The 25,885-nt window shown below is 38.0% G+C and overlaps 1 protein-coding gene across 1 annotated transcript in view; it reads right to left on the bottom strand.

The window, feature by feature from the left end:
- SNTG1 (syntrophin gamma 1) overlaps positions 1 to 25,885 on the bottom strand; it is a 602,694-nt gene that overhangs the window by 58,106 nt on the left and 518,703 nt on the right. The window contains exons 15-17 of the mRNA XM_029924001.1: positions 23,012 to 23,156; positions 12,505 to 12,649; positions 163 to 451 (exon numbers count right to left, since the gene is read on the bottom strand). Coding sequence (XP_029779861.1) covers positions 163 to 451; positions 12,505 to 12,649; positions 23,012 to 23,156 — 579 coding nt within the window. The remainder of the gene's footprint in view (positions 1 to 162; positions 452 to 12,504; positions 12,650 to 23,011; positions 23,157 to 25,885) is intronic.

The following is a 25,885-nucleotide window of genomic DNA, read 5'->3' as shown; positions in this document are numbered from 1 at the left end:
AGAGAAGGAAGCCATGCAGGATAAAGGTAAGGTGGTCATGATTGGAGAGTACGTGGCTTTGTAAAAAAATAATTAAAACCACAGCATTTTCTATTTAAGATTTAAACTCTAGGGGCACAGTCATTACTGGAAGTCACAGGTCCTAGAATTTCACAGACTCACCTGTATCCGTTCCACTTCCAGAAAGGTGGCTGTTTGGAAGGCTCGTTCCCACTGGGCGAGGTCAGAGTCTAACTCCACGGAGAAGTAGAGGTCTTCCCCAGACTCGGACTGCACCGTGAAGCAGTGTTTCCGCCGGTCCAGCAGGTCACTGTCCTGATGAAAACCTGGAGTTACACAGGCTGGCATACATGAATCCGTCTTGCTAACATGGCCATCCCTTGAATCACTGCTGACTAATGCATGGTGAATTGCATGGTCATGAGGATTTTGCTTTAGAATACTGCTGTATCTTCATTAAAAATGGTCATTGCAGCCTAAAAAGCAAACCTCCAACCATAACTAATGTGTTTCTTCTCTGGATCAAGACTGAAGCATGCTCATGAAACAGAAATGGGAGTTTCTGGCTTCTATGCTTATCAGCAACATAAATTTCAAAGTGTTTAACACATGAGGTTCAATGTTTACTGTATGAAGGGATAACACACAGTCTTCTTTTCTTTTTCCTTACGTAGCTATCAAGATGATAGTTAAGTAATCCTTGTCGGTATGTTTGCAAATTTTAGAAAGGTTAACAAGCATTATATTTTCTATGGAGTCAATTTTTTTTAACCCTTAAAGCCACATGAAATTATTCATCCACATGAAAAATGAAAGATATTAGTCTAGGTTGTCTAAAAAATGTATTGCTTTTAAAACATGTATTTACCTTACTTATGTAACTGTATTGTATGGAGTCTAGAAGACTTTGACATGGCAATTTCTTGGTCTTGTTAGAAGTTTTCAATTGTGTTCATACATCTCCATGTATGTCAATTTCAGAGATATTAAAATAAAATGCAGCTAAGAATTGATGGAATAGGGTAATCCCAAGCCACAGGTCAGATTTGGCCTTTGAATTACATGTGGGATGTACAGAAAATGGTCAAAGTGTAAGCACTGGGGTCTTTCATCATTTCTGGTACAAAGCTCTCTACAGGTATCAATAAACACTCGAGAATGTTAGGAGGAATTCTCTGCTCTGAAAAGTGTTTTCAAAATAACTATTTTAGTAATAAATTCAATTTTCTGTTTTTCCTATTTGGATACTTAAAATACTAGAGGAGAGTGAATGAATGGCAGTTACTTCTGGTTGTAGAATTTAGCTTTAATAACTGCTGTCAGGAGATACTCAGAAGCTTAAAGAAAGTTACATTCTCTTTGTATTTATTGATTTTCTTATACTATCTTAAGGTAAGAAAATGAAAACATAGTATCTTCAAAAGTATAGTCCAGTGATAAGCAATTGTAAGGTACTTTTTTTTAATAATTCAGAGCCTACAATTTCTAGTGGAGTGGCAAAGACAGATATTAAGTAAATTACTATACAGGTAGATAAGTCAGGATGGATTGTTATAAGTGCCATTAGGGGGAGTAAGAATGCAGTTCACACCAAATTGGATTGATGAGTCAGGAAAATGTCCTCTAGGGTATAAATTCTAAGCAGTGGCTGAAAGATGATGGGAGACTGGAGGTAGATGGACAGGAAGAGGCCTTTTGCCCACAGAGGTATTGTGTGGGTAGAGGCCCGAAGCAAGAGCCTTGAGTCCATTCCAGAAATCCAGAGAGCAGGTGAGAGAGATTGAGAGCCATTGCGGAGACAGGAAGTGGGTCACTGGACTGGTCTTGAATGTTGGATTTTAACGTAAGTGTAATGACAAGCTGCGATGTAAATAAAAATAAAACTAGCAAATCCTTTATTTACGTTATAAATATTTCAACTTCTATGTTACTTATTTAATTGGTAACATTGGCACAAAACTGTAGATAAGCACTGCAGAATTTCTGGAAACCCTGCTAATTTTATGGTTTATTCAAGAGGTCTTAACTTTCCTTGTGATATAAAACTGCAACATAAAGTAATCAGTGTCATTAATAGGCAGAAAACTGTTGATATATTTTCTTCTCCTATGTTGCCATTAAATCTTAAAATAGCCTTCATTTAAGATTTTCTATTTTCTTGGCAACTTAACTACTTTACTCTTTTAAATTTTTTAAATGCTTTTTTATTTATTCATAAGAGAGACAGAGCATGAACAGGGATGTGGGGAGCAAGAGAAGGACACAGAATTGGAAGCAGGCTCCAGGCTCTAATCTGTTAGCACAGATCCTGATGAGGGGCTCAAACTCACAAGCAGTGAGATCATGACCTGAGCTGAGGTTGGAGGCTTAACCAACAGAGCCACCCAGGTGCCCCACTGCTTTAGTCTTTTAAAATGTAATGTAGCATCTCCTATCCCATTACCCAAGCACTGACGCTCTAAAGATGGAGAGTTCTCTATTCAACTCTGCAAATATAGATTCAACATCTAGGAACACTTGTGGTCATTGGTTATTGCTATTTATAAGGCACTCCTCATATACTGACTCAAGCTGCAACCCCTATGGGCATCCAGGCACTATGGCCTCATGGTTTCCAGAGGGAGACAAATATGTAAAGTAATAAAAAGCATCATGACAGTGCTATATAGCTAAAGTGCTTACGGAAATAGAATAGGAGCAATGAATCATTCTTGAAAGTGGGAAGAAGGAAATTTTGTTCTGGGAACAATGTCTCATCTTCAAGGACTAGAGACCCATGCACCCAGGAGAAACTGGTTGCAAGCCTGAATGGATGGACTCAGGTGCTCCTGCTAAGAAATTCAAATGACTGCCTGTGCCATGAGAACCGCCTAGAGGGTTTGAGGTAAGAAAGAGGAGGAATCCGCTGCTTTAGATAGAGAAGACGGAGCGAGGCAGATGATGGAAAAAGTAGCATGTTGGAATCCTTTTTTAGAAGTTTAACAAAAAGGGATTATAGCCCCAGCATTTGAAAGAACTGCTTTCAAAGTAATCATCCAAAATATACATATTACTCTGTCTCTCCCCATGTAGGGCGTCTGCTGTAGTGATCAGGGCACAGGTGGCAGCCTGGGATGCTGTCTGGATTCAAATCTCAGCCCTTCCATTTACTGGGATGCACTAAGATGATGCATATAAATCTTAGCATTGTTTCTGATATATAGTTCTTATTTAATATCAGAAAATTCTATTACTCAGGCTGATATTCAATAAAATAAACATATATGTTGTTCCCTCACCTCTACTTCTTTAACTTGCTCTTTGTACACTTTGTTTATCTTTTGTCCGTGTGAGTTTGGCCCCAGTAGAAACAAGAGCTTCCACAATACTTCATGCTCACTGGAAAGTGTCATTTACTTAATGATAATAAAATAATAGCTTCACAAGTTATGACCCTATTTTTGTGCATCGAGCTCATTTACAACTTCTCCTTCAGAAGTATCCTCTTATTTTTTAGATTTATTGCAAGTCTTCTGGACACTTTGTGCAGACTAATAGGCAAATGCTTCTTATGCAAAACCTTCTTATGGCTTGTCTCAGATTCTCAAAGCAATATTACACAGAAACAACTCATTCCAAATATGTTTGCTATTAATATATGCTTTTCTAAGATATCCAGAAGTCAATGGTATAATCAAAGTGGTTTTTTACTTACAAAGAAAAAAAAACAAAATAAACTATGTGTTTATAATAATTATGGCATAACTAGCCATAAACTTTCTATTGTATTTATTTTTAAAAACAAATTTTTACTGTTTATTTATTTTTGAGAAAGAGAGTAAGTCACAGTGTAAGCAAGAGAAGGGCAGAGAGAGAGATACAGAATCTGAAGCAGGCTCCAGGCTCTGAGCTGTCAGCACAGAGCCCAAAGCAGGGCTCAAACCCACCAACCGTGAGATCATGACCTGAGCCAAAGTGGGAGTCTTAACCGGTGGAGCCACCCAGGCATCACAATTTTCTATCATATTTAAAACATGTAAGATTAAAGGCAGAAAAGAGTGCCAAAACTCAGTGAGTTATCCCTATGGCAAAATTTCTACATCTTACAATAAGATTTCTTCTCTCCTTCATGCTAAATTCATTTCGTCCAATATCTGCTAATATGTCAAGTTACTTGTTTCACACTAGTCGGCATTATTATATAAATGTAAATTAATCTATAAACTATATGACTTAATGTGTTTTTGGCTTCTCTTTGGTACTGCTTCCTTTACTAGGACTTAGAGCAAATCAGGAAATCATTCAATCATTAGGCATAATTATTTAAATCAAACACAGAGGTAATTTTTAATGAAATGGGAAAAGCAGGCCAACCAAGGATTCTTCAGGTACAAAAAATAATTTCCAATTTTTTGTGACTATTCTAATAGCTAAAAGTGAGAGCAAAAAACATACCATCAAAATTAAATTTTGCCAATTAATTTTGAATTAGACCTTCAAGAATGATTGAGTCTTTAAAGGGGCTTATTACATTTACAAGTCCTATGCAAAAAAATTATAGTTTTACAAACTTTATAATACTGTTTTTATTTTTAAAGTTTATTTGAGAGAAAGAGAGAAAGAGAGAGAGAGAGAGAGAGAAAGAGAGGGAGAGAGAGAGAGACAGCAAGTGTTTGAACTGAGGAGGGGCAGAGAGAGAGGGAAAGCAAGAATCCTAAGCAGGCTCCACGCTGTCAGCACAGAGACAATGTAGGGCTTGATCTCACAAACCCATGAAACTTGAGCTGAAATCAAGAGTTGGACACTTAACCAACTGAGCCACCCAGATGCCCCACTACTATTTTCATTTTTAGGAAAATGTGATTCTTAACATTGCTGTGTGATGAAAATTTTTATATAAATCCAAATATTGTTACGAATATTTTCTTTTACTGGATTTTGTAAAAAAGAAAGTTGGAAACTTCACTCAAAATATTGTAGTTCTGATTCCATACATCCCAGAAGAAAAATGACATTTGTGTATTATTCAGTCACTATACCCCATATGGAAAAATAACTTGTTTTATGTTATAGTAAAAATAATGACATAACTTCCATTTTCTTTGTGTAGAAATACATCAGAAGTAAGTGAAGGTAAAATACATGAATTTAAATATTTCCATTTTTTATGGCTATGTCAGATACCAAGGTATAAAAAGTTACTTTACTTTTAAAATATCACCTAATGTCTGTCAGAGTAATTATTTTGAACATCATCCAGCCTTTTATTATTAATTATATACTCATAGGTAAATGTCATGATCTGAAAAAGTACTAAAGTTCAACCTCTGAAAAAAGTGATTTTAATAAATAGTTACAATTATTAATTTTTAAATGAGTTAAAGTGAAACTCAAGATATTTTAGGGGCTCCTGGGTGGCTCAGTCGGTTAAGCGTCCGGCTTTGGCTCAGGTCAGATCTCACGGTTCGTGGGTTCGAGCCCTGCATTGGGCTCTGTGCTGACAGCTAGCTCAGAGCCTGGAGCCTGTTTCAGATTCTGTATCTCCCTCTCTCTCTGACCCTCCCCTGCTCCAGCTGTCTCTCTCTGTCTCTCAAAAATAAATAAAAAGCATTAAGAAAATTAAAAAAAAAGAAACTCAAGATATTTTAGATGCTAAATATAAAATCAAGCCAAGTGAACATTCTATATATGTAAATTAATTATTTTTTTATTTTAATTGCCTTATCTGGGAAAAGAAAGAATAAAACTTTAAATTTCTTTGTTCTTCTTAGGCAGTTAGAATTGCTGATATAATTAGACATCAAAAAATTTCAGAAAATAACCCAATGCATATTATTCAAATGATTCTCTAATCTGTATACCAATCCATCAAAATAGGCTACCATCCTTATTTCCCTGACGAAGCTGCTAAGTCTTGGACATATTGGTCACTCCCCCCATTTTTAACCTGTTTGGCCCTAGGGGATATGATTCTGTCACTTTGGGAGTTATTCTGCTCAAATATGGATGTCAATTTTACCACTTCTTTTCAGCTCCTTCAAAATCTGTTCAGTCATTAAAAAATAAAGCTGATAATACCTGCTTCAAGATCCTTGTAAAGATTAAGTGCGTTGATCCATATATATCACTTAGCAATGTAATGGGCACATATTATATTAAGTGCTCCGTAATATCACTAATATCACATAATATCACTAATAATCACAATATTATCCATCACTAATGTTAACCATCACTAAAAATCTGGAATAGATCAGACCTGAATCCTACGTACACTCTAATATAAAACACACACACACACACTTACACACACACACACACACACCTTTCTCTGTAATACAGTGTACTATTGTGATGATACAAGGTAAGCTACATAAGGAGAGTCAGGAAGCCTTCGCTTTCCAATAAAACTATCAGTATTCACCCTGGAAGGGAAACATGCTTGCCAGAATTGTTTAATATAAAAGCAAATTTGACTCTCACCAATCTCTAGACAGTTGTGTGTGCGGTAAGTATATGTGCACACACAGGTGTGTGAATTCTGGTCCAGTTTAAAATTGTTTCCTAAACATTAATTAACCCTGATCCTTATAGATATTCATTTATTGTTCCTGTTAATATTTGCCACATGAAAATATTACATATGTTATCAAATCCTTCACATCCCTTTTATATTTGGGAAAATTAAGGCTTGGAAAGGTCAAATAACTTAAACAAGTATACACAAGAACAGTCAGAGATTCTGAGCCATACCCCATGAAGTTAATGAGGTTGAAGGTAGCAGAAAGTTTAAAGCTGGTTTTGCAGAGAACGGGTTACCCCTGTCAGTATTGAGTCTTTTCAGACCCCACCTAGCAAAACCACTAGCTATCTCTGCAGAAGCCTGGATGCAAGGCTAACTGATGTGGGTCCAGCCTATGCACAAGAAAGACCCTGCTCGAGACCCCATCCAGCTTACACTCTCCTTGGGGCAAGGGCATGGCCCTCTCCTTGTCCAACACAACCTCCTGGTGTTAGGGGCTGAGTTTGCCTTGCTCTGATGTTGTGTCTACCTCTAAGTGAACAGGGTGTTTGTTACATACATGTTTGTTCAATCCACATTTTCCGTCTTTCCTCATGAATAGTCATGTTCCCTGCCCCCCTTTTCATCAATATGCATGTAACCTCTTACCCTGAATTTCTTCTTTAAGTAGCTCTTCCCCTCCTAGCCTGGCACATGGGAGACAGTCTTTAGACATCAGTCTGCCTTCTCCCCAGGCCTCTTGAATTAAACAATCTTTCCTTTCCAACCAACACTTGACTTTTGACTATTGGCTATCAAGCAGCAAGCAACTGAACTTGGGTTGGCAATAATTCTAGGGTATGGAGGTAAAATATGTTATTAAAAATACACTCAAGATTCACAGTTTTTTAAGATTATTGGCATTAGAATACATATTCAGAGATTAGAATTGTTGGGTTCAGAAATGCATGTGGTGGAGGGAGGGGCCTAAATATGGTAGGCGTAGGACACATTAACTCAGACTGCCAGGACCCCAGCAGAATGGCAGTCTCAAAGGACAGAACTCTCCCTAGCAGGATCCCTCTCAGTGCTGGAATTAACCTGATTCCCTGGCGAATACATTAACTGCTATCTTGGAGCAAAGCCAAGGGTGCTTTTCTCCAGGGCCGTTTCAGGCAGAAACACAGTGACCCCAGTAACTTCTTCTTCCGACCTGCCCTTCAGCCACAGCATTCATGAGGGTCCTCTTGTTTAAATCTGTCCACACTGCAGGGCTTCATCTCATTCTTTGGCTTAATATGTATGAGATTTAGCTTTCTAAAGGAAATTTAGGGAAGGAGAGTCCTATTTGAAGAAAAAAAGGGAGCGCTTCAGGAAGCACAACTAACCCATGTGGCAAAAAATGCTGTGTGCTTATGTATCCAGAGAGAGAGAGAGAGAGAGAGAGAGAGAGAGAGAGAGACCACGAGTAGGGGAGGGGCAGAGAGAGGGAGACACAGAATCTGAAGCAGGCTTCAGGCTCCGAGCTGCCAGCACAGAGCTGGACGTGGAACTCAAACCCACAGACCATGAGGTCATGACCTGAGCCGAAGTTGGATGCATAACCGACTGAGCCACCCAGGTGCCCTATAATGTTTTAAAAAAGTGAATGGCATATGAACAGCATACAATTATCAAAGGAAACTTTTAATCTTTGTATTTGATTTGCTTATTTGATTTCTTATTTAATATACTTGAATCGGTTTTCATTACCATTTTGATTGATATCAACATTTTCCCTAAGACTTACTGAAATAAGAAAATTTACTACTATAAATTACAGTTACTAGAGCCAGAAAAGCAAACAAGCAAGAGACACACAAAACAATGTCGTTAATTTCTTATAATATTATTAAAAGAGATGGACTTCAAAATTATCTATTGAGATTAATGATTTTAATTAACAGCTGTAAGACTCATTTTCCAGATTTCAATTCTAATATTCTGCTTCTGAGGACAATTATATCACAGTGAAAAGAGCCATGCTTAGAAATCCGTGTTTCCAGGGCACCTGGGTGGCTCAGTCGGTTAAGTGTCCAATTTCGGCTCAGGTCATGATCTCACGGTTTATGAATTCAAGCCTGGCATTGGGCTCTGCGCTGACAGCTCAGAGCCTGGACGCTACTTTGGATTCTGTGCCTGCTTCAGATTCTATGTGTGTTATGTGTGTGTCTCTCTCTTTGCCCCTGCCCTGCTCACACTCTGTCTCTGTCTCTCTGTCACAAAAGTAAACATTAAAAAAAAAGAAAAAAACATGGTTCCATTGGAATAGTAAATGGTTTTCTGGAGAAAAGGGTTTTTTTTTTTTTTTTTTTTGAGAGGGGGGATGTATTACTTGTTACTATAAATGTGGACATCCTAGGGTTATAAACAGTAGGAATTGTGGCTGGTCATTTGGTCTTGCCTTCAAAAAATAATCCAAACCATCCCACTTTTGGATATCATCAAAGAATGAAATTCTAATTCTTAGCCTTTAATACTTGGTATGTAAAGATCATCTTTCAATCTTCTAGCATTCCTTTTTAAAAAATGGAATCCCTGAACTGCAATTTATACTAATTTTTTCTTAATCTTTCTTCAGATGGGATTAAAATCAGGTGGTCACTACTTTTTAAAAAGTAACCTTTATCCTTGAGGACAATGATCAAGTCGCCTCTCAGCTTTTCCTTTATGAAACCAAATGATGCAAATTATTCTATCTTTCCTCATAGGTGCTATGTTTTAGCTATTTAATTATCTTAGTGTCTCTTCACTGTGACCTGTCCAACTGGTTCCGAATCCTCCAGGTGGTAAAGAGCCATCGAGTGGCCAGAAGGGACTCGTACGGATCTGACCAACGTGCACAGGTTGCTGCTGGTTCACCTAAAATCACACTTCTGTTTGCGCGCCCCAGTCGACCGCATTGGTGCCGCGTCTGGGGAGATGTGAGAAGTGCAGGTCCTCGTGGGACATGGGGTCTGGCTAGCAAACCTCTCATAAAAGGTGTTCAATTAATCCTGCTCATTTTGTCAGATGAAGGGGAAGTTTTGAGGCCAAACTGCCCAGTGAATACTCATGAGTATAGATAATATAATCTTACTCCTGGCTTCTGAGTTCTTTTCTAAAGAGCAGCTCAAGATAAAACAGAGTTCTATTTACATCTTGTCCCATTAGATGATGCTCTTTTAAAACTTTTAATTTCTATTGGCTTAAAACAACACAAATAACTTTCAACTTTCTGAAAAGAGTTCCGTATTGTACAGTCCCACTGCTGAGAACACGTTTTACCCTGGCCTATACCAGTGCTCGTAGCGGATTTTCAGCTGACATTTAATCAAGACAATATCGCATGCCTGCTGTGTGCCAGGCGCGGTCCTAACGGACACATTCCTCGGAGCAAAGCAGATGACCTCTCTGCCCCGTGGAAAATGGTTTTGAGGGTGGATGAGACAAACCATACAGCAAAAAAGAAAATGCTTAACCTTAACATGTGAGATGCTGATAAACCTGATTAAAAGCATTTGGCAATGGTAACCTCACAGGGCATTGTCATTCATACAGAATTATTTAAAAGCGCTCTTCAAGGAGGTGACATTTGGAGAGGCAAAAAGTAAGAGGGAGCGCTCTTTAAGATATTTGGGGAGGATGGCAGCAAGGTCAAAGAACCTGAGGCCGGTGCATGCCCCGACATCGCGGAGGGAGTTGAGCAGACAGGTGGGGAGGCTGAAGGGAGCACGCAGATCCTACAGTTCCCTGGCGTCACTGCGGAACCTTTGGATTTTACTGTGAGCCAAGTTGAAAGCTACAGGGAGCAAGGTATTAGGTTGGAAATGGGCAAAAATAAATAAATAAATAAATAAATAAGTAAATAAATAAATAGGTAAGAAGATTAACAAAGATGAGACATGAGAGTGACCAGGTTTAACAGCAGTTTAGGGTATATTTAGTTCATCAGATAAAGATGATATGAGAGAAAGTGATACTTCAGGCTGATACCAAGTTCTTGACAGTGAGCAACTAGAATGCCAAAGTTAACACGGCCGTTCGCTGAAGTGGGCACATGGAGAGTGGGCGAAGATGAGTGTGAGGTGAGTTTCAGACATCTGTGTGGAGGCATCTAAAAGGCAGTAAGTGCCCTCATCTGGGGGAGAGGAAGGAGCTCTCAATAACGCCGTGAGTATTGGTATACGTACAGCATCTAAAGCAGTGATATTGGCAATTGGTTGAGAATATATATTAAATCCGAGTACATGAAGAACTACTAGCATTACTGGATCATCCTGAGAAATGCTTGGTCCTCTCTTATTATTGTACATAACAGTGCAACATTAAAACATGCTAAGAATAGATTTTCCTTTCACACATACAAAAAGAGCATTATTGTCATTTTTACACATTTCTGTTTAATAGAAAACAGGTTATATATGCTATATATAAGTATAAATATCAGTGCATAATTTAAACTATATAAAATACTGCATATATATACATATACATACAAATGTATGGTAGTGAAATGTTTTAATGTACATAACATTGTTGGAAAACAGAAGAGATGAAAACAACTAAGCATGGCATAACTTAGATCCATTATTTATATGTGAGCAAAACATATCTCTGTCTCCTATTATATGTAATTCTTTGCTATTCCTGTCATTTGAATGATCATATGACCTGTAATATTCAAAGTAGCAGGTGATGTGTGTATACCAATAAAACACAACCATATAACCTTCATAACTCTGTTTTTATATAAATATAAAGCATGTAAGTATTTTTTAGTTCAAAATGATTTTTATTTCCATAGATTGGGCAAAATCCTAGTTAATTGCCTATACTTGATATATTACATAACATTTATTATATTTGCTCTCAGGTTATCATATCAACTAATATATGCTGTGTTAATTTATTTTACATTTAGATAGTTATGACTTTTGTCCAGTTGAAAGCATTTCCCCAGGGAAACAGAAGTATAGGGAAGGATACAAAGCAAACAAAATTATGTTTGAATATTTGTTAAATTCTTGCTTTTCATGTTTGTACCTGCATCTTTAGGGTGATTCTGATGGAATTTCACTGCAGAGAGGAAGTCTATACCCTCTGCAGGGTCAGTGCAGGCATTTACTGTCTAACCGGGGCTGACTTGGGCTGGAGTGTGAGCTCATACCTGCTCTGCCATTTCGATTCTGTAGCCCAATGCCTGCATGTCACCAGGGTCCTAGGATGCTGTACTTGAGGACCATGGGGCACACTGGAGGCTGAAGACAAAAGACAGCATGGCTGGGAAGGTGGGACGAGTGACTACTGTCTCTGATAACATTGCCCTCCCACATTTTGGTGTGTGCAAGCTTAAATTGTCTCTAAGAAGAAAGGAACAACAATACTTACTAAGGACAACACTCCTTCATCCAATGAGAAAAGGTGAAACTATTTTTAGTGATTTGATGATATTCAGTATATTGGCCAACTACAATTTCATCAGAGTTTTATCCCTCAGTCAAGAAGATGAGGTCTATAAAAGGGTATACTCTGGAGATATTGTAGGTTCAATTCTTGACCACTGTAGTAGAGTGAATATCACAATACAGAAAGTACAATTTTTTTTTTTTTTGGTTTCCCAGGGCATATAAAAGTTACTTTTACACTATAACCTAGTCTGTCAAGTGTGAAATAGAATTCTGTCTCGAAAAAATGGACATGACTTAATAAAAAAATACTTTACTGCTGAAACATGCTAGCTATCATCTGGGCTTTTAGTGAGTCATAATGTTTTCGCTTGTAGAGGGTTCCACCTCAGTGTTGATGGTTACTAACTGATCAGAGCAGTGGAGGCTTAGGATTGGGGTGGCTATAGCAAGTTCTTAAAATAAGACAGAAATAAAGTTAGTCACGTTGATAGACATTTTTCTTCATGAACAATTTCTCTGTAGCATGTGATACTATTAAATAGCATTTTACTGACAGTAGAACTTCTTTCAAAATGGGAGTCAACCCTCTCTCACTCTGCTGCTACTTTATCAATTAAGTTGACATAATACTGTAAATCCTCTGATGTCATTTCAACAGTCTTCACAGCAACTTCCCCAGAAGATGATTCCATCTCAAGAAACCATTTTCTTTGCTCATCCATAAGAAGTAATGCTTCATCTGTTCAAGTTTTATCATAAGTTTGTAACAATTCATTCATGTCTTCAGGGTCCCCTTCTAATTCTTGTTCTCTTGCTGCTTCCACCACATCATCAGTTCTTTCCTCCACTGAAGTCTTAAACTCCCTCAAAGTCGTCCATGAGGGTTAGAATCAACTTCTTCTGAACTGCTGTTAATGTTGATATTTTGGTCTCTCCCCATGAATCATAAATGTTCTTAATAGCACCCAGGATGGTGTATCCTTTCTGGAAGGTTTTCAACTGACTTTGCCCAGATCCATCAAAGGAACCACTTTGTATTGTATGACAGCTATAGTTTACTAAATGCATTTCTTAAACAGTAAGCCTTGAAAGTTGAAATTACTCATTGATCAATGGGCTCCAGAATGAATGTTATGTTAGCAAGCATAAATGCAATATTATAATAGTAACATAAGAGATCACTGATTAAAAATCGCCATAGCAAATATAATAAAATGAAAAAGTTTGAACTACTGTGAGAATTACCAAAATGTGGTACAGAGACATGGAGTGAGCGAATGTTGTTGGAAAAATGGCACCGATAGACTTGTTAAATGCAAGGTTGCCACACTTACAATTTCTAAAATATATGGTGTCTACAAAGCTCAATATAAAATGAAGTGCAATAAGATGAGACATGCCTGTATTATACAAAGATTCTCACATGATTTGCAAATACTATATGAGGATATTAAGAAGAGAATGATATTGGATATATACTGTTTGAATTGCTATATTAAGCAAGCCTTTAAAAAATTGTTTGTTACATACAACACCCTTTTTGAAGAATCTGTCTGCACCCCAGATCTGTTGTCCTCTCCCTGCTGGTATATGAGAAGATGGATCAATGAGTTGTAGGAATTACAAATAATGGAATCAATTACTGATCTCAAAAGCATTCTTATAACTGAAGATAGTAGAGAAAGAGCATCACCTTGGTGTTCAAATGACCCGGGTTATATTTCCATCTCTGCTGCTGACTGTGCAACAATCCAGGGAATGGATACCACCAAAGTTCCCCACTGCACAGAGAGGGGTGCCTGTTCATGTTTCCAAACAAGATATGGTTGCCGATACATATTTGCCATTGAGTACCAGCCTTCTCTCTGGTCTCTGGGACACTCTTGATTCCTCTTTCTATAATGTGTAATAGAACTGATAAAACACGCAGAGTAAAGTAATCTTCAAGAGCTATAAAGATAGTCAAATTCCAGCTCATCACCAAAGAAATGAGTCCATTTCCCTTCACTCTAAGCATTTGGTTAAAGACTGTCCTATGATTTCAAGGATGAAAAGGACCTCACATTCAAATACTTATTTGTACTAAAATGAAACATAACTAGGCCTTTACGTTTGCCAGAAAGTCATATCATTCAGAAAATGACTACGGGGACTTTCATATAATGAACAAAATTAAAGGTACTACCTTGGTGGACAAGACTAATCCCACTTTATGGTGGCATACTTCTCAAGAGCAATTTAGAGATAGAAATCACTAACACTTATTCAATGCTCATTAAGTACCCTTTCTTAACATACTTATTTGTACAAATAACCTTATAAGGTAATTATAATTATAGTTCCTGATTAAAGGGTGAGGATTCTTGAATAAAGAAAATGAAGCAATTAATCCGTGATATACTGCTGGGAATTATTTGATCCAGAAGTCAAGTTCAGGCAATCTGATGCTAAGTCATACTAACATTTCACTGCTGTTTCTATCAACCAACTAATCTGGTAATCATGTTAATATGGCATATAGAAACTGAGCAATAACAGCGCCTGGATGGCTCAGTAGGATAAGTGTCCGACTTCAACTCAGGTCATGATCTTATAGTTTGTGAATTCGAGTCCCATGTTGGGCTCTGTGCTAACAGCTCAGAGCCTGGAGCCTGCTTCAGATTCTGTGTCTCTTTACCTCTGTCTGCCCCTCCCCAACTCATGCACACACACTCTCTCTCTCTCTCTCTCTCTCTTTAAAATAAACATTAAAATATTTTTAAAAAGAAACTAAACAATAATAGTACATAATGAAGGAATGAAGTATAAATATACTTTAGGCAAACAAAAACAAACAGTAAAATTATCTTTTGAAATAAAAGTAATCATAAATCCATTGGTAAGAATTATCTTAGTTTCTCGTAAGTCCATTGATTATTATTCAGAGCAAACAATGACAATAATTTAAGAATGGATAATTTGTATAATAATGTGAAAGAAAAAACAAACTGTACTCCATGTTTTGATAAAACAAAAATATATCAAATAGTTAGCTATTATTTTCAAAACATCATAATGAATATCTCCAGAGTATACAATGACAAAACACACTCCCTACACACACAAATACACGGGTGCCATTTCCAATGATATGGATGGAGCTAGAGAATATTATGATGCAAGCGAAATGCCACATGATCTCAGTCCTACGTGGAATTTAAGATATGACAGAGTTTAACAGGTGAACATAGGAGGAAAAAAAGAGAGAGGCAAACCAGAAAATAGACACTTCACTATAGAGAAAAAACAGGGTTGCTGGAGTTGGGTGGGGGGATGAGTTAATAAGTAATGGGTATTAAGGACGGCACTTGTGGTGATGAGCACCTGGTGTTTTATATAAGTGATGGATCACTAAATTCTATACCTGAAACTAATATTACACTGTATGAAAACTAACTGGAATTGAAATAACTTGTGAAAGAAAAGAAAGGTGTAACCTCAAAGGTAAATTTTTAAAAATGTTTTTAAAGTTTTATTTATTTTTGAGAAAGACAGAGAGACAGAGTGTGAGCGGGGGAGGGCAGAGAGACAGGGAGACAGGCTCCAGACCCCAGACTGAGCTGTCAGCACAAAGCCCGGTGTGGGACTCAAACTCATGAACCCCAAGATTATGGCCTGAGCTGAAGTCAGATGCTCAACCAACTGACCCATCCAGGCGCCCCTCAAAAGTAAATTTTAATGCTCCTGATTTTATTACTTGAAAAAATATGTTAGTTGAAAATATTTCAGACATTTCAGAGTTTGGCCAAGGATTCTCTTTTCCTTACAAATGTAACATAATTTTAAAGCTGATGAGCTGATTGAGCAATGGAATATAATCATATAATGAAATTAAATAAATCTGATTCACGTATGTCTTAAAAAACCCCGGCCCACTCCAAGGCCATTTCCAACAGTGTATGTCTTGGTATGTCTCAGGTCAGCATCATAGGTCTACACAGCCACACTTGAACAGCTGAGCGTCCAAGAAGGACCAGGAGCCAGCAGCCTGGTCCCGAGAGACCTCCTGTGTCCCTTCCGCAGCAGTGACTAAGGAGTCACCACCTAGACTTGTCTCAACTGTCACTCTACTTCATAAAGGGGGATGTGAGAAATAGGTGCGATTTATGTAATTCTTTAAAATAGTAAAAGTAAAAGAGTAACAAGAGGTAGACAGTGTTCAATGTATGTTGCTGGGCTTCTCTAGAAAATAATATTAATCATACAAGTTGATATAATTCTAAAGAAAACAATACAAAAATAACAATAACAGTATTTTATTAATAGTAGCAAAAATTATAATTAGTAGCAAAAATACTACTACTAATAAAATGATATGATTAAAAGTACAGCTGAAAATTATCAATGAATCTATATTTTATAATATTTATTTATTTTTGAGAGAGAGCACAAGTTGGGGAGGGGCAGAGAGAGAGGGCCAGAGGTTCCCAAGTGGGCCTTGTGCTGAGAGCAGTGAGCCCAACCTAGGGTTAAATTGACGAACCGCAAGATCATGACCTGAGTGGAAGTTGGAAGATCAACTGACTGAACCACCCAGGTGCCCCTGAAACTATACCTTTAAAACTAGATTCTAGGGATGGCTAGGTGGCTCAGTAGATTAAGTATCTGGCTCTTTGTTTCAGCTCTGGTCATGATCTCACAGTTCATGAGTTCAAGCCCTAAGTTGGGCTTGGGCTCTTTCCCTGCAAGGCCTGCTTGGTGTTCTGTCTCCCTTGCTCTCTACCCCTTCCCCTCTCATGTGCTCTTTATCTTTCTCTTTCTCTCTCTTTCTCACAAAAAAAGAGAGAGAAGAAAAAAAAGACAGTCTCAAACAACTTGAGGGAGATTTCAACCCATTTCTGCAATATTTCTTAATGGATAAAGGTCTCCGAAGGGGCTTACACCTAGATTAGTATTGGTTTCCATCAGTACTAAAACTTTATTTGCATTTTTGAAAATAATAATGTAAGATTTTGGAAAATCGAACAAATTTAAGATTTCATACAATAGTAAGTTTGCAAAGTAGTAAATTTCTGTAAACAAAAATGCAAAGTATTAAGTTTAGAAATATTACTGCAAAACATAAAATACACCTGAAGGAATTTATACCAAATTGAGGATTACAAAAAATCCTCTTCTTTCAGGATGAATCCTTGAGATTGTCCCCAAATTTATTTGGGCAACAAAGTTAGTTTTCTAGCTTTCTTCTTATACAAAAGGTATGTTCTGACTAACTGCCAATACAAAATTTTACTAACCAGAAAATTATTATAGAAGATAAGGTTCATTTATTTCATATACTTTTAAAAACATTCAACTTTTTAGGGGTGCCTGGGTGGCTCAGTCAGTTAAGCATCTGACTTCAGCTCAGGTCATGATCTCACAGTTCATGGGTTCAAGCCCCGTGTTGGGCTCTGTGCTGACAGCTCAGAGCCTGGAGCCTGCTTCGGATTCTATATGTCCCTCTCTCTCTGCCCCTCCCCTGCTCATGATCTGTCTCTCTCTGTCCCTCAAAAATAAATAAATGCTAAAAAATATATACATATTCAACTTCTTCATATTTTCTGTGTATTACATAAATTTCACTTGGAATATGTTTCATTTGGCAGATTTTCCTAACATAGTTATATTCTCATGCTTTATTAAAACTGTTGGAGTAAATTACAATATTAGCATTTAGAACAGCAATGCTCTTAAATGCTTATTTCCAGAATTAGTCAGGTTGTGCTCCTAATCAGTCAGGTTATGCTTCTAATCAGACTGAAAGGGTATAGATTTCCGTAACACAAAGCTGTAATAATTCATAAACATATTGTTCTTAAATCCATTTAAATGGGGGAAGGAATGCCCCATAAATAATTAGATATTTTGAAAGACAGAGATAGAGTTTTGGTATTTGGAAAATAAGATTAGATATCTTTTGTGTATAATGTTCTCAAGGAGGAGAAATGACTAACTTCTTTTATTTCCACATCCCATTGTTAAAACATACTTGTTTCCTTCAAATAAAGACCTTAAGTTGTTTCAGAAGCTTTGTGAAAGCATTTGAAGTCTATACATTTTATAACAAAAAAGATAAAGACAATTTGAGGAATCACCAGATAGGTTATAAAAGTCTTCTATAATTATTTAAAATATTGGACAAATCCATGCTTTGTTCACATCTGACATACAAAAGGCGGTGTTAATGGTATAAGTTAAAGAAAAAAATGTAAGAATGTAAGAATGAGGCTGAAATGTCTGTCATTACATTGGACAGATGAAAAAGGTCAGAAATCCCCAGTCTGAAAAGAAAACAAAGCAGGGAAAGAAAGAGTATTGAACTATGACTTTGAGCTTTTAAGAGCATGCAAAGGTCAATACAACAACTTTCTATGAATGAGATTTAGGAGCACCTGGGTGGCTCAGTTGGTTGAGTATCTAGCTCTTGATATCAGCTCAGGTCAAGATCTCACAGTTGTCAGACTGAGCTCCATGTCAAGCTCTGTGCCGGGCATGGAGCCTGCTCGTGATTCTCTCTCTTCCTCGCTCACTGACCCTCCCCCTCACATCCCTGTGCACACATGTGTACTCTCTCTTTCTCAAAATAGGTAAACTTAATCAAAATAAATAATAAATAAAATGAGATTTAATTAATATCCTAGGGCTTACAGATGTTTTGGAAGAGCAGTTACAAATTTATGGAATTCTAACAGAAGAGGGAATACATGCTAAAATATGAATAAATCCAGAAAAATTCTGAAATAACAAAATAAAAGGTAAAGTTATGTTTTTATCGATGTGTCAGTGTATTTTATCAAGAAAGGAGGCTGGAGGTGAAGAAGCTGGCCCTGGTGTGGTAGATGGCAGGCACTCTCTCTGCTGCCTCCACGGCATTCCCAGAGACAGATCAGGATGAGAGGAACCACAGTTCTTACCCAGAGCAGCAGCCCTGCCTTAGTTCACAGCCCAGAACCTCTTAAAAGTCCCCAGGGAAATGTTCTATTGTAGGGAGAAAAAAATTAAAACAGTTTAAAAAGCTTCAGTTTTGATTTTTTACTTTGCTTTTCTGTTTTGAGTGTCATTGCAACTACTGTATTGTAAATGATGGAAAATAATTGCATATGTTAAAAAAATATGAAACTTTATAAAGTAAAATAAATAAATAAATAAAATTTAAAAAAAAAGCTTCAGTTTGGGAAGTGATTTCACATTTTAGGGAAGTTTAATTCTCTGGTGATACACTAAAAATCTCTGAACCCTGGGGCACATGAGTGGCTCAGTCCATTATGTGTCCAACTCTAGATTTCAGCTCAGGTCATGATCTCATGGTTCTCAAATTCGACCCCCACCTCCAGCTCTGTGCTGACAGTGTAGAGCCTGCTTGGGATTCCCTCTCTTCCCCTCTCTCTGCTCTGCACCCCTTTCTCAAAATAAATAACTAAGCTTTAAAAATTTTTAAAGAAAAAAACCCTATAAACCCTATTCATTTGTAAATGAATAAAATGGAAAACAATTGATACATTTTAAAGCATAGTTATTACTTAAAAATGAAAATTGATACACACATATTCAGAAAATGCAGACACATCTTTTTTATTGAGATGGTGTCCTGAAGAAATAGGTTTTGTCAAAAGTGGTAGTTTCAGAGTCTTAAAGTATCCTTCCCATGAATACGTGTCATTGACATAAATTTCTACTGAAAAATAATTCTTTATCTAAATTATAGTCTTTGGAAGAACTTTTGTCTCCAGCAAATCATTAGCACTTGCCTAATTATATCAGTATACTCTGATGCCACATATTATCTTCTATATTTTGTTTCTTGCTCTATCTTCACTCATGCATATATCATACATCTGTGTATTAGTGTATACTCATTTATCTTTGCTTTTATTTTAAATTAGATGGTAAAAAATTTTGAAGCAGCTTTTTTTCTGTTCAAAGTGCTAGTAGTGAGGGTGAAAGGAAAAATCATCCTGGATTTCGGGCTTTGATCACCAATACAATTAACTATGAGGTTCAGTAAAATACTTGATATCAAAATACAAAGATCATAAATAAATTCACTTATTTAAAAACTTATTCTTTAATAGGACACTGGCCCATTATTTTAATTTGATAAACATACCTTTTTCATTTATCTCTTTATTGTGCTCATTTTATTTTTATTTTTATTTTTAATGTTTTTTATTTGTTTTTTAGAGACAGAGAGAGATAGTGCGAGCAGAGGTGTGTTAGAGAGAGAGGGAGACACAGAATCAGAAGACAGGCTCCAGCTAGCTGTCAGCACAGAGCCCAAAATGGAACTTGAACCCATGAACCATGAGATCATGACCTGAGCCGAAATTGGCTTAACAGACCGAGCTACCCAGGCACCCCCATTCTACTCATTTTAATAATTCTTTTTAGTTACTCTGTATGTGAGCAAACTTTTAGTCAGCCTTGTCTTGGAATGCTCCTTACCAGCCAGATTGCTTTTACGCATGGTTTCCTGTATCTACTCTACATGAGGCAGGCTTGTTTTTCTTGTTTTCTTTATTTAGCAAGTCCTGAAATGAAATCTTTTTTATTACAATCACACAAATAACGTTTGCATGTGAATTACAAAGATTTATTCCTTGGACCATTTAATAATGGCCAATGTGATACTGCATCACTCTCCAGCCCCATAATTTCCTGTGTAGTTTTAACAAACAAGAACATCAGGGTATACACCCATTAACTACACTACAATCATAAAAAAAAAAAAACAAGGAATTTGACATCATATATTGTGGTCTTCGGGTCCTTACATTTCAGTCATGATTCCCCAGTTCAGAATCATCCTGCCCTGGAGTTTTCATGGCTCTTTGGCTGCCTGGATGGGAACGGTCTTGGGGTGACGCTAATGATGTTGACACTATTGACGACTGCAGGCAAGTTATACTGTACACGATGCCACATGTGGGTTTGTCTCTCATTTCCTCATGGTTAGAATAGATTAGATCGTATCACACTAGATTAAATTAAATTAAATTATGTTAGATTTCCCAGTTATTACATTAAATTGGATCAGATGTTTCCTCATGGTTAGATCAGGTTTATTACACAGCTTCAGGAGGAATGTCACACACCTGGTCATCTAATTGTGATATTCTACTATCGTGCTCTCAGACATGATGCTTTTGATTTGTTCCATTAATAAAATGTTCATTTTGATCAACTTGTTAAGATTGTGAAGTGCCCTGTAAAATGACTCTTTTTCCTTTTGAAATTGTAGTCAGTACAGTGTCGGGAGGTAATTTGAAGCTATCTAAGTGTTGTGCTTCTCATTAGATTTTCCAGTTGTTGATTTATCTTTATGAGGATATATTCACAGTTTCCTCTTTTAGACACTGGATTATCATCCATTTCTGCAACTTATTTTCAGGGTCAATTTGTCCCAGATTTGCCCAACGGTGCCCTTGAAGCAGCTCTGTGTCTTTTGACATGTCTCCATCATTCTTTGAGTACTTTCTGTTTTTCTGGGGCAATAAAATGATTCAATCTTCTATTTTACTTTCTGTGCTGCAGTCAAGCCATCAGTGATTTTTCTCAAGAGTTCTGGCTCTTTGTGTTGGAGGACAGTGTAAAGAAAGAGAGAGCTGGATGCCAGATGTGCTCCTTGGTCTGGGGGCCTCTCTGGGCTAGGTGCTTTCCTGGGGCAGGTAAGGTCTGTACACGCACACTCACACAGATGCACACACACTTCTCTATAAATGTGTATAGACACATCTGCATTTATTTCTACAGCTAACTCTACACACACACACACAATCAATTTCATACCAGTATTTCTAGTTCTAATCCAGCACTGTTGGGTTTATTCTATTCTCACATCTGATAGTGAGAAATCAAGATCCCCTTGCCTAGTCCCCATATCTACTTAGCTTATCGATCCCCATCTCCTACCAACACGCATCTGAAAGGTTTGCTCACTCAGCCCAGCCAGCCATGATATTTTTGTCTTTTTTTCTTTTTTTCTGAGAACGATTTTGTAAGAATATTGCTATGATTATACCGATCACTGTGTATATTTTATCAAGAATTAAAACTCAATACATGCAATGTTCATCTGTAAAGCAATGTCCTAAAAATTAAAAGGGAAAGATGGTCTTTCAAAAAGGCTTGCTTTTCCTCAGTCTAATGCTGGCTCTGAAAGGGGTAGGCTTTAAATATCTACACAGCAAGTAGTCTACCAGTTTTGCAGGGGTTGTTAGCCACAGGGAATGCTAGCCAGACATTCCATTCACTCTTCCTGTTTTTCCCCATGTATGACCTGGTGACAGGACGATTATGTGCCTTGGCCAGATAGGTCCTGGCGTTCTCTCATTAGGAGAATCTGACCATTGGAATTGAACTCCTAGAGCCGCTGTGGGATGAGACCAAAGTTCCATGAGGAGCTGCACTTGAGCATAGGAGTCCGTGTGTTCTCCAGGGGACACAATATGGGGGCCCAGTTAGGAAAGGACAAAACAAGTAACTTCTCTTTCCTATAGAAGCCAATATTGTAAAGCTGTTTTCCTTTGAATAAATGATACAGCACCCCAGAATGTCATGAGGGAAGTACTACAAATTGTGTTAGATGCCTAATAAAAAATATAATGCACTTTCAATCTTTGTGGCATCTCTCAACTTTCAAAATTATTCTGTACTGAGATTTTTTCTCATTCTAAATATTCACTTTATGCCCAATTTTATATTCCTAGTTTGGTAATTTTTTAAGTAATGGAGCTCCCAAACTAAGAAGTGAGAGGCCCCAGGACATCTAAACACGCCTCCGTTGACCAGCACATGAGGTCTTCCAAAGGCAGTGTGTCCAGTGCCAAGAAGCAGTATGGTGTCAGTCAATTGTCTAGAGTATGGCTTTTGCCACTTTATATGAAGTATCTGTTGACCCTTGCTTCTACTAGTTTCAGAAAATGTAACAGAATTCTGGTTTTTGTTTTTTCCTTTTTCCTCTAATCTCCATGGTGTTTGTTTCCTGACCAATTGTCCTTCCTAATTTGAGGCATGTAACATCTGAGATTTCCATCAAGCATGCGAGGAGACAGGTGCAATGGGGTCTGGGGAGAACATGCACCCTGGAGGTCATCAGGGTAGAAATGCCCGGGTCCCCGCTGTGCTGGCTGGAGAGGACTTCTACATCGCAGGAGCTGGCCTGGACACAAGTGAGCGGAGCCATATCCAGGACAGGCCTGCCAGTGGGCACTTGCAAAGCTGACAGACTTTGTAAGTAGGAAAGAAGATCATCTAATAAGATTAAGAAAGAGAAGTATATGTTAATTTTGAGGCTAACAAAGAAGGTTTGGCCTCGGTTTTGGTAGATTAGGCCAGAGGACAGAATTCTGTAACACAGAATTAAAGGCTTTCTTGAAGCACAAGTCCAGAATTCAATACACAGCAAGTCATTTCCCAGCCACATTCAGCTACACTGTCATCTTAGTTAGAACTCAGGCAATCATTTTGCTCCAAGAGTCGGATAAACCAGAGCAATGAGAGAGGATGGGGCTGTCGTGAGTGTAAGGGCCACCACCGGCCTCCCTACCATCCGCTCCTCTGCCCCTCTCCTTGCCTGCCCCTCCCCAGGCCACTGCTCACGCCCTCCTGGAATGCATGTCTCTGCCCCAGGACCTTGCAGCAGCCCGGAACTCTCCACCCCCCACCCCACCAGGGCCTCCAATCTTGTCTCCTGCTAGACTATTTTGATAAAGGCAGTCTCAGTCACTGCTCAGGCTTGAAATCCTCTGGGAGCTCCTTTGTTCTTCATAGAAGTTTTATGTTCCTTATTTTTGTCTTTTAACAGCTTTCCCCCACCCAAACACCAGCATTAGGTTCAGACCTACCTGAATTACAGCCATGCTGAACGCTTTTTAGTTGTTTAAAGGACACATAGTTATTTATACACCTGGACAAATTCACACATTATTTCCTGTGCCCACAATGCCCCTTCTCTGCTCACCAAACCCGAATCCCAACCAAGTTACATCATCAGAACCCTTGAATAATCATTTGGATTTCAGGTTTACCTCAGGCCTCCTCCAAAATGCCCTTCCTAAAGTTCATAGTCATCAGGGCTTTTTGTGAAGTCAGCCCTCTTGTCCAGTCTTCCGGAATCCCTAACTCCAAGCAGAGTGCTTGGCACATAGCGAGTACTTCATAAATATTTGTAAGGTGAATTAACTGATAAAAATATATTGATTAATGAATTTCTAACCTTCACAGCAACCTATGTCTCCTCAGCCCCATTGAGAGAAGAAATTGAAGTCTAAATGCCTAATGTATTTGTGAAGGGTAATGTATTTGGTAACAAAGTTGTCAGTTTTTGACAAGACTCTCCTGTTTTGAAGTCTTTTTTTTCTCACCAGTACCTGGTTAGCTTCCTCATTTTCACCTCTTCCCAATTTATCAATGCCTATACTGACAGAGAAAGAGGTAATATAATATTTTAGAGCACAGATTTTTGAGAAAGACTACAAGATTCAAATCCTTGCCTCTGACATTTACTAGCTATTATGACTTTGAGCTATTTATTTAAACTGTCTTTGCCTTGGTTTCCATATCTGTAAACTAATAACTGCCTCATAGTGATGTTGTAAATATTACATAAATTATTATTTCAAGAAACGGAGAACAATGCCTGACCATATGTGTAAACTGTGTGTATTGGGTAACTATTACTTAGCTTGACTCTTCTGATTCCTGGTACAGCACCACGTCCGTAGAGAGAAGAGAGGGTTTTCTCTCTTCATGGTCCAGGCCAGATGATTTGGGGTCCAGATCATTAAACTGTGCCTTCAAAACTGCCTGAGGAGGCGCCTGGGAAGGTCAGTCGGTTAAGCGTCTGACTTCAACTCAGATCATGAACTCACAGTTTGTGAGTTTGAACCTTATGTCAGGCTCTGTGCTGACAGCTCAGAGCCTGGAGCCTGTTTCAGATTCTGTGTCTCCCTCTCTCTCTGCCCCTCCCCTACTTGCACTCTGGTTCCCTTTAAAAAATAAGTAAACATTAAAAAAAATAAAATACCATGTCTGAGATACCCCTTTCTGGAGACTGCAGTCTACAACACACACATGTGCACAGGGCTGAGACCTGAGACAGCAGGAGGGCACAGGGGACTCTCCCACCAGATTGCCCCCGGACCCCACCATCTTAGGCAGGGATTCCTGTCAAGTCAATCGTCCCATTGGAATGCAGGAAAAGTATCCGCTTAGCACGAGTCTTGTTCCACTTCTCTATTCTTGTGCTCTATGATATTTTCATTTGGGAAAGAGAATCCTTGGCAGATAATTTTGTACATCAGATGTAAATCCATGAAGCACAGAACATTAGAGTTATATTAATTAATGGTAGGAGAGCTTTCTTATTTACATATCACAAGTGAGAGCAGAATTATAGTTTATTGAATGTCTAAAAATATTTATTTCCAGGCCTCACTAACTTCTATAAGTTTCCCAAAGCAACGAACGAACTTACAGAAAATTTAAAGTGAAAAGATAAGTGAGTACTGCTCTTTGTTTCAAATTTGGGTAGAGTGCAAATGTGTGGGCCCTGCTAGATATTTGTAATGGCAGTATAAATTGGTATGGCTTTTCTAGGAGGGAATTTAAATAGCTAGGCCTAACACATTAAGTATGTTAAAATATTTTGCACTCAGGATTGCCAAAACTCAGAATTTTGATTAAAGGAAATAACTAAAAAGTTATGTAAAACCCTGTGGCCAGGGCGGCTGGGTGGCTCAGTCAGTTGCGCAGCCACTTTTGGCTCAGGTCATGGTCCCACGGTCGGTGGGTTCGAGCCCCGTGTCAGGCTCTTGTTGACAGCTCAGAGCCTGGAGCCTGCTTCAGGTTCTGTGTCTCCCTCTCTCTCTGTTCCTCCCCTGCTCACACTCTCTCTCTCTCTCAAAAATGAACAAACATTAAACTTTTTGTTTTAAAGTCTGTGGGCAAAGATCAA

The sequence above is a fragment of the Suricata suricatta genome, chromosome 15 (genome assembly GCF_006229205.1).
Source record: "Suricata suricatta isolate VVHF042 chromosome 15, meerkat_22Aug2017_6uvM2_HiC, whole genome shotgun sequence".
NCBI classification, from domain to species: Eukaryota; Metazoa; Chordata; class Mammalia; order Carnivora; family Herpestidae; genus Suricata; species Suricata suricatta.
This window is presented reverse-complemented; position numbering and strand designations above follow the sequence as displayed.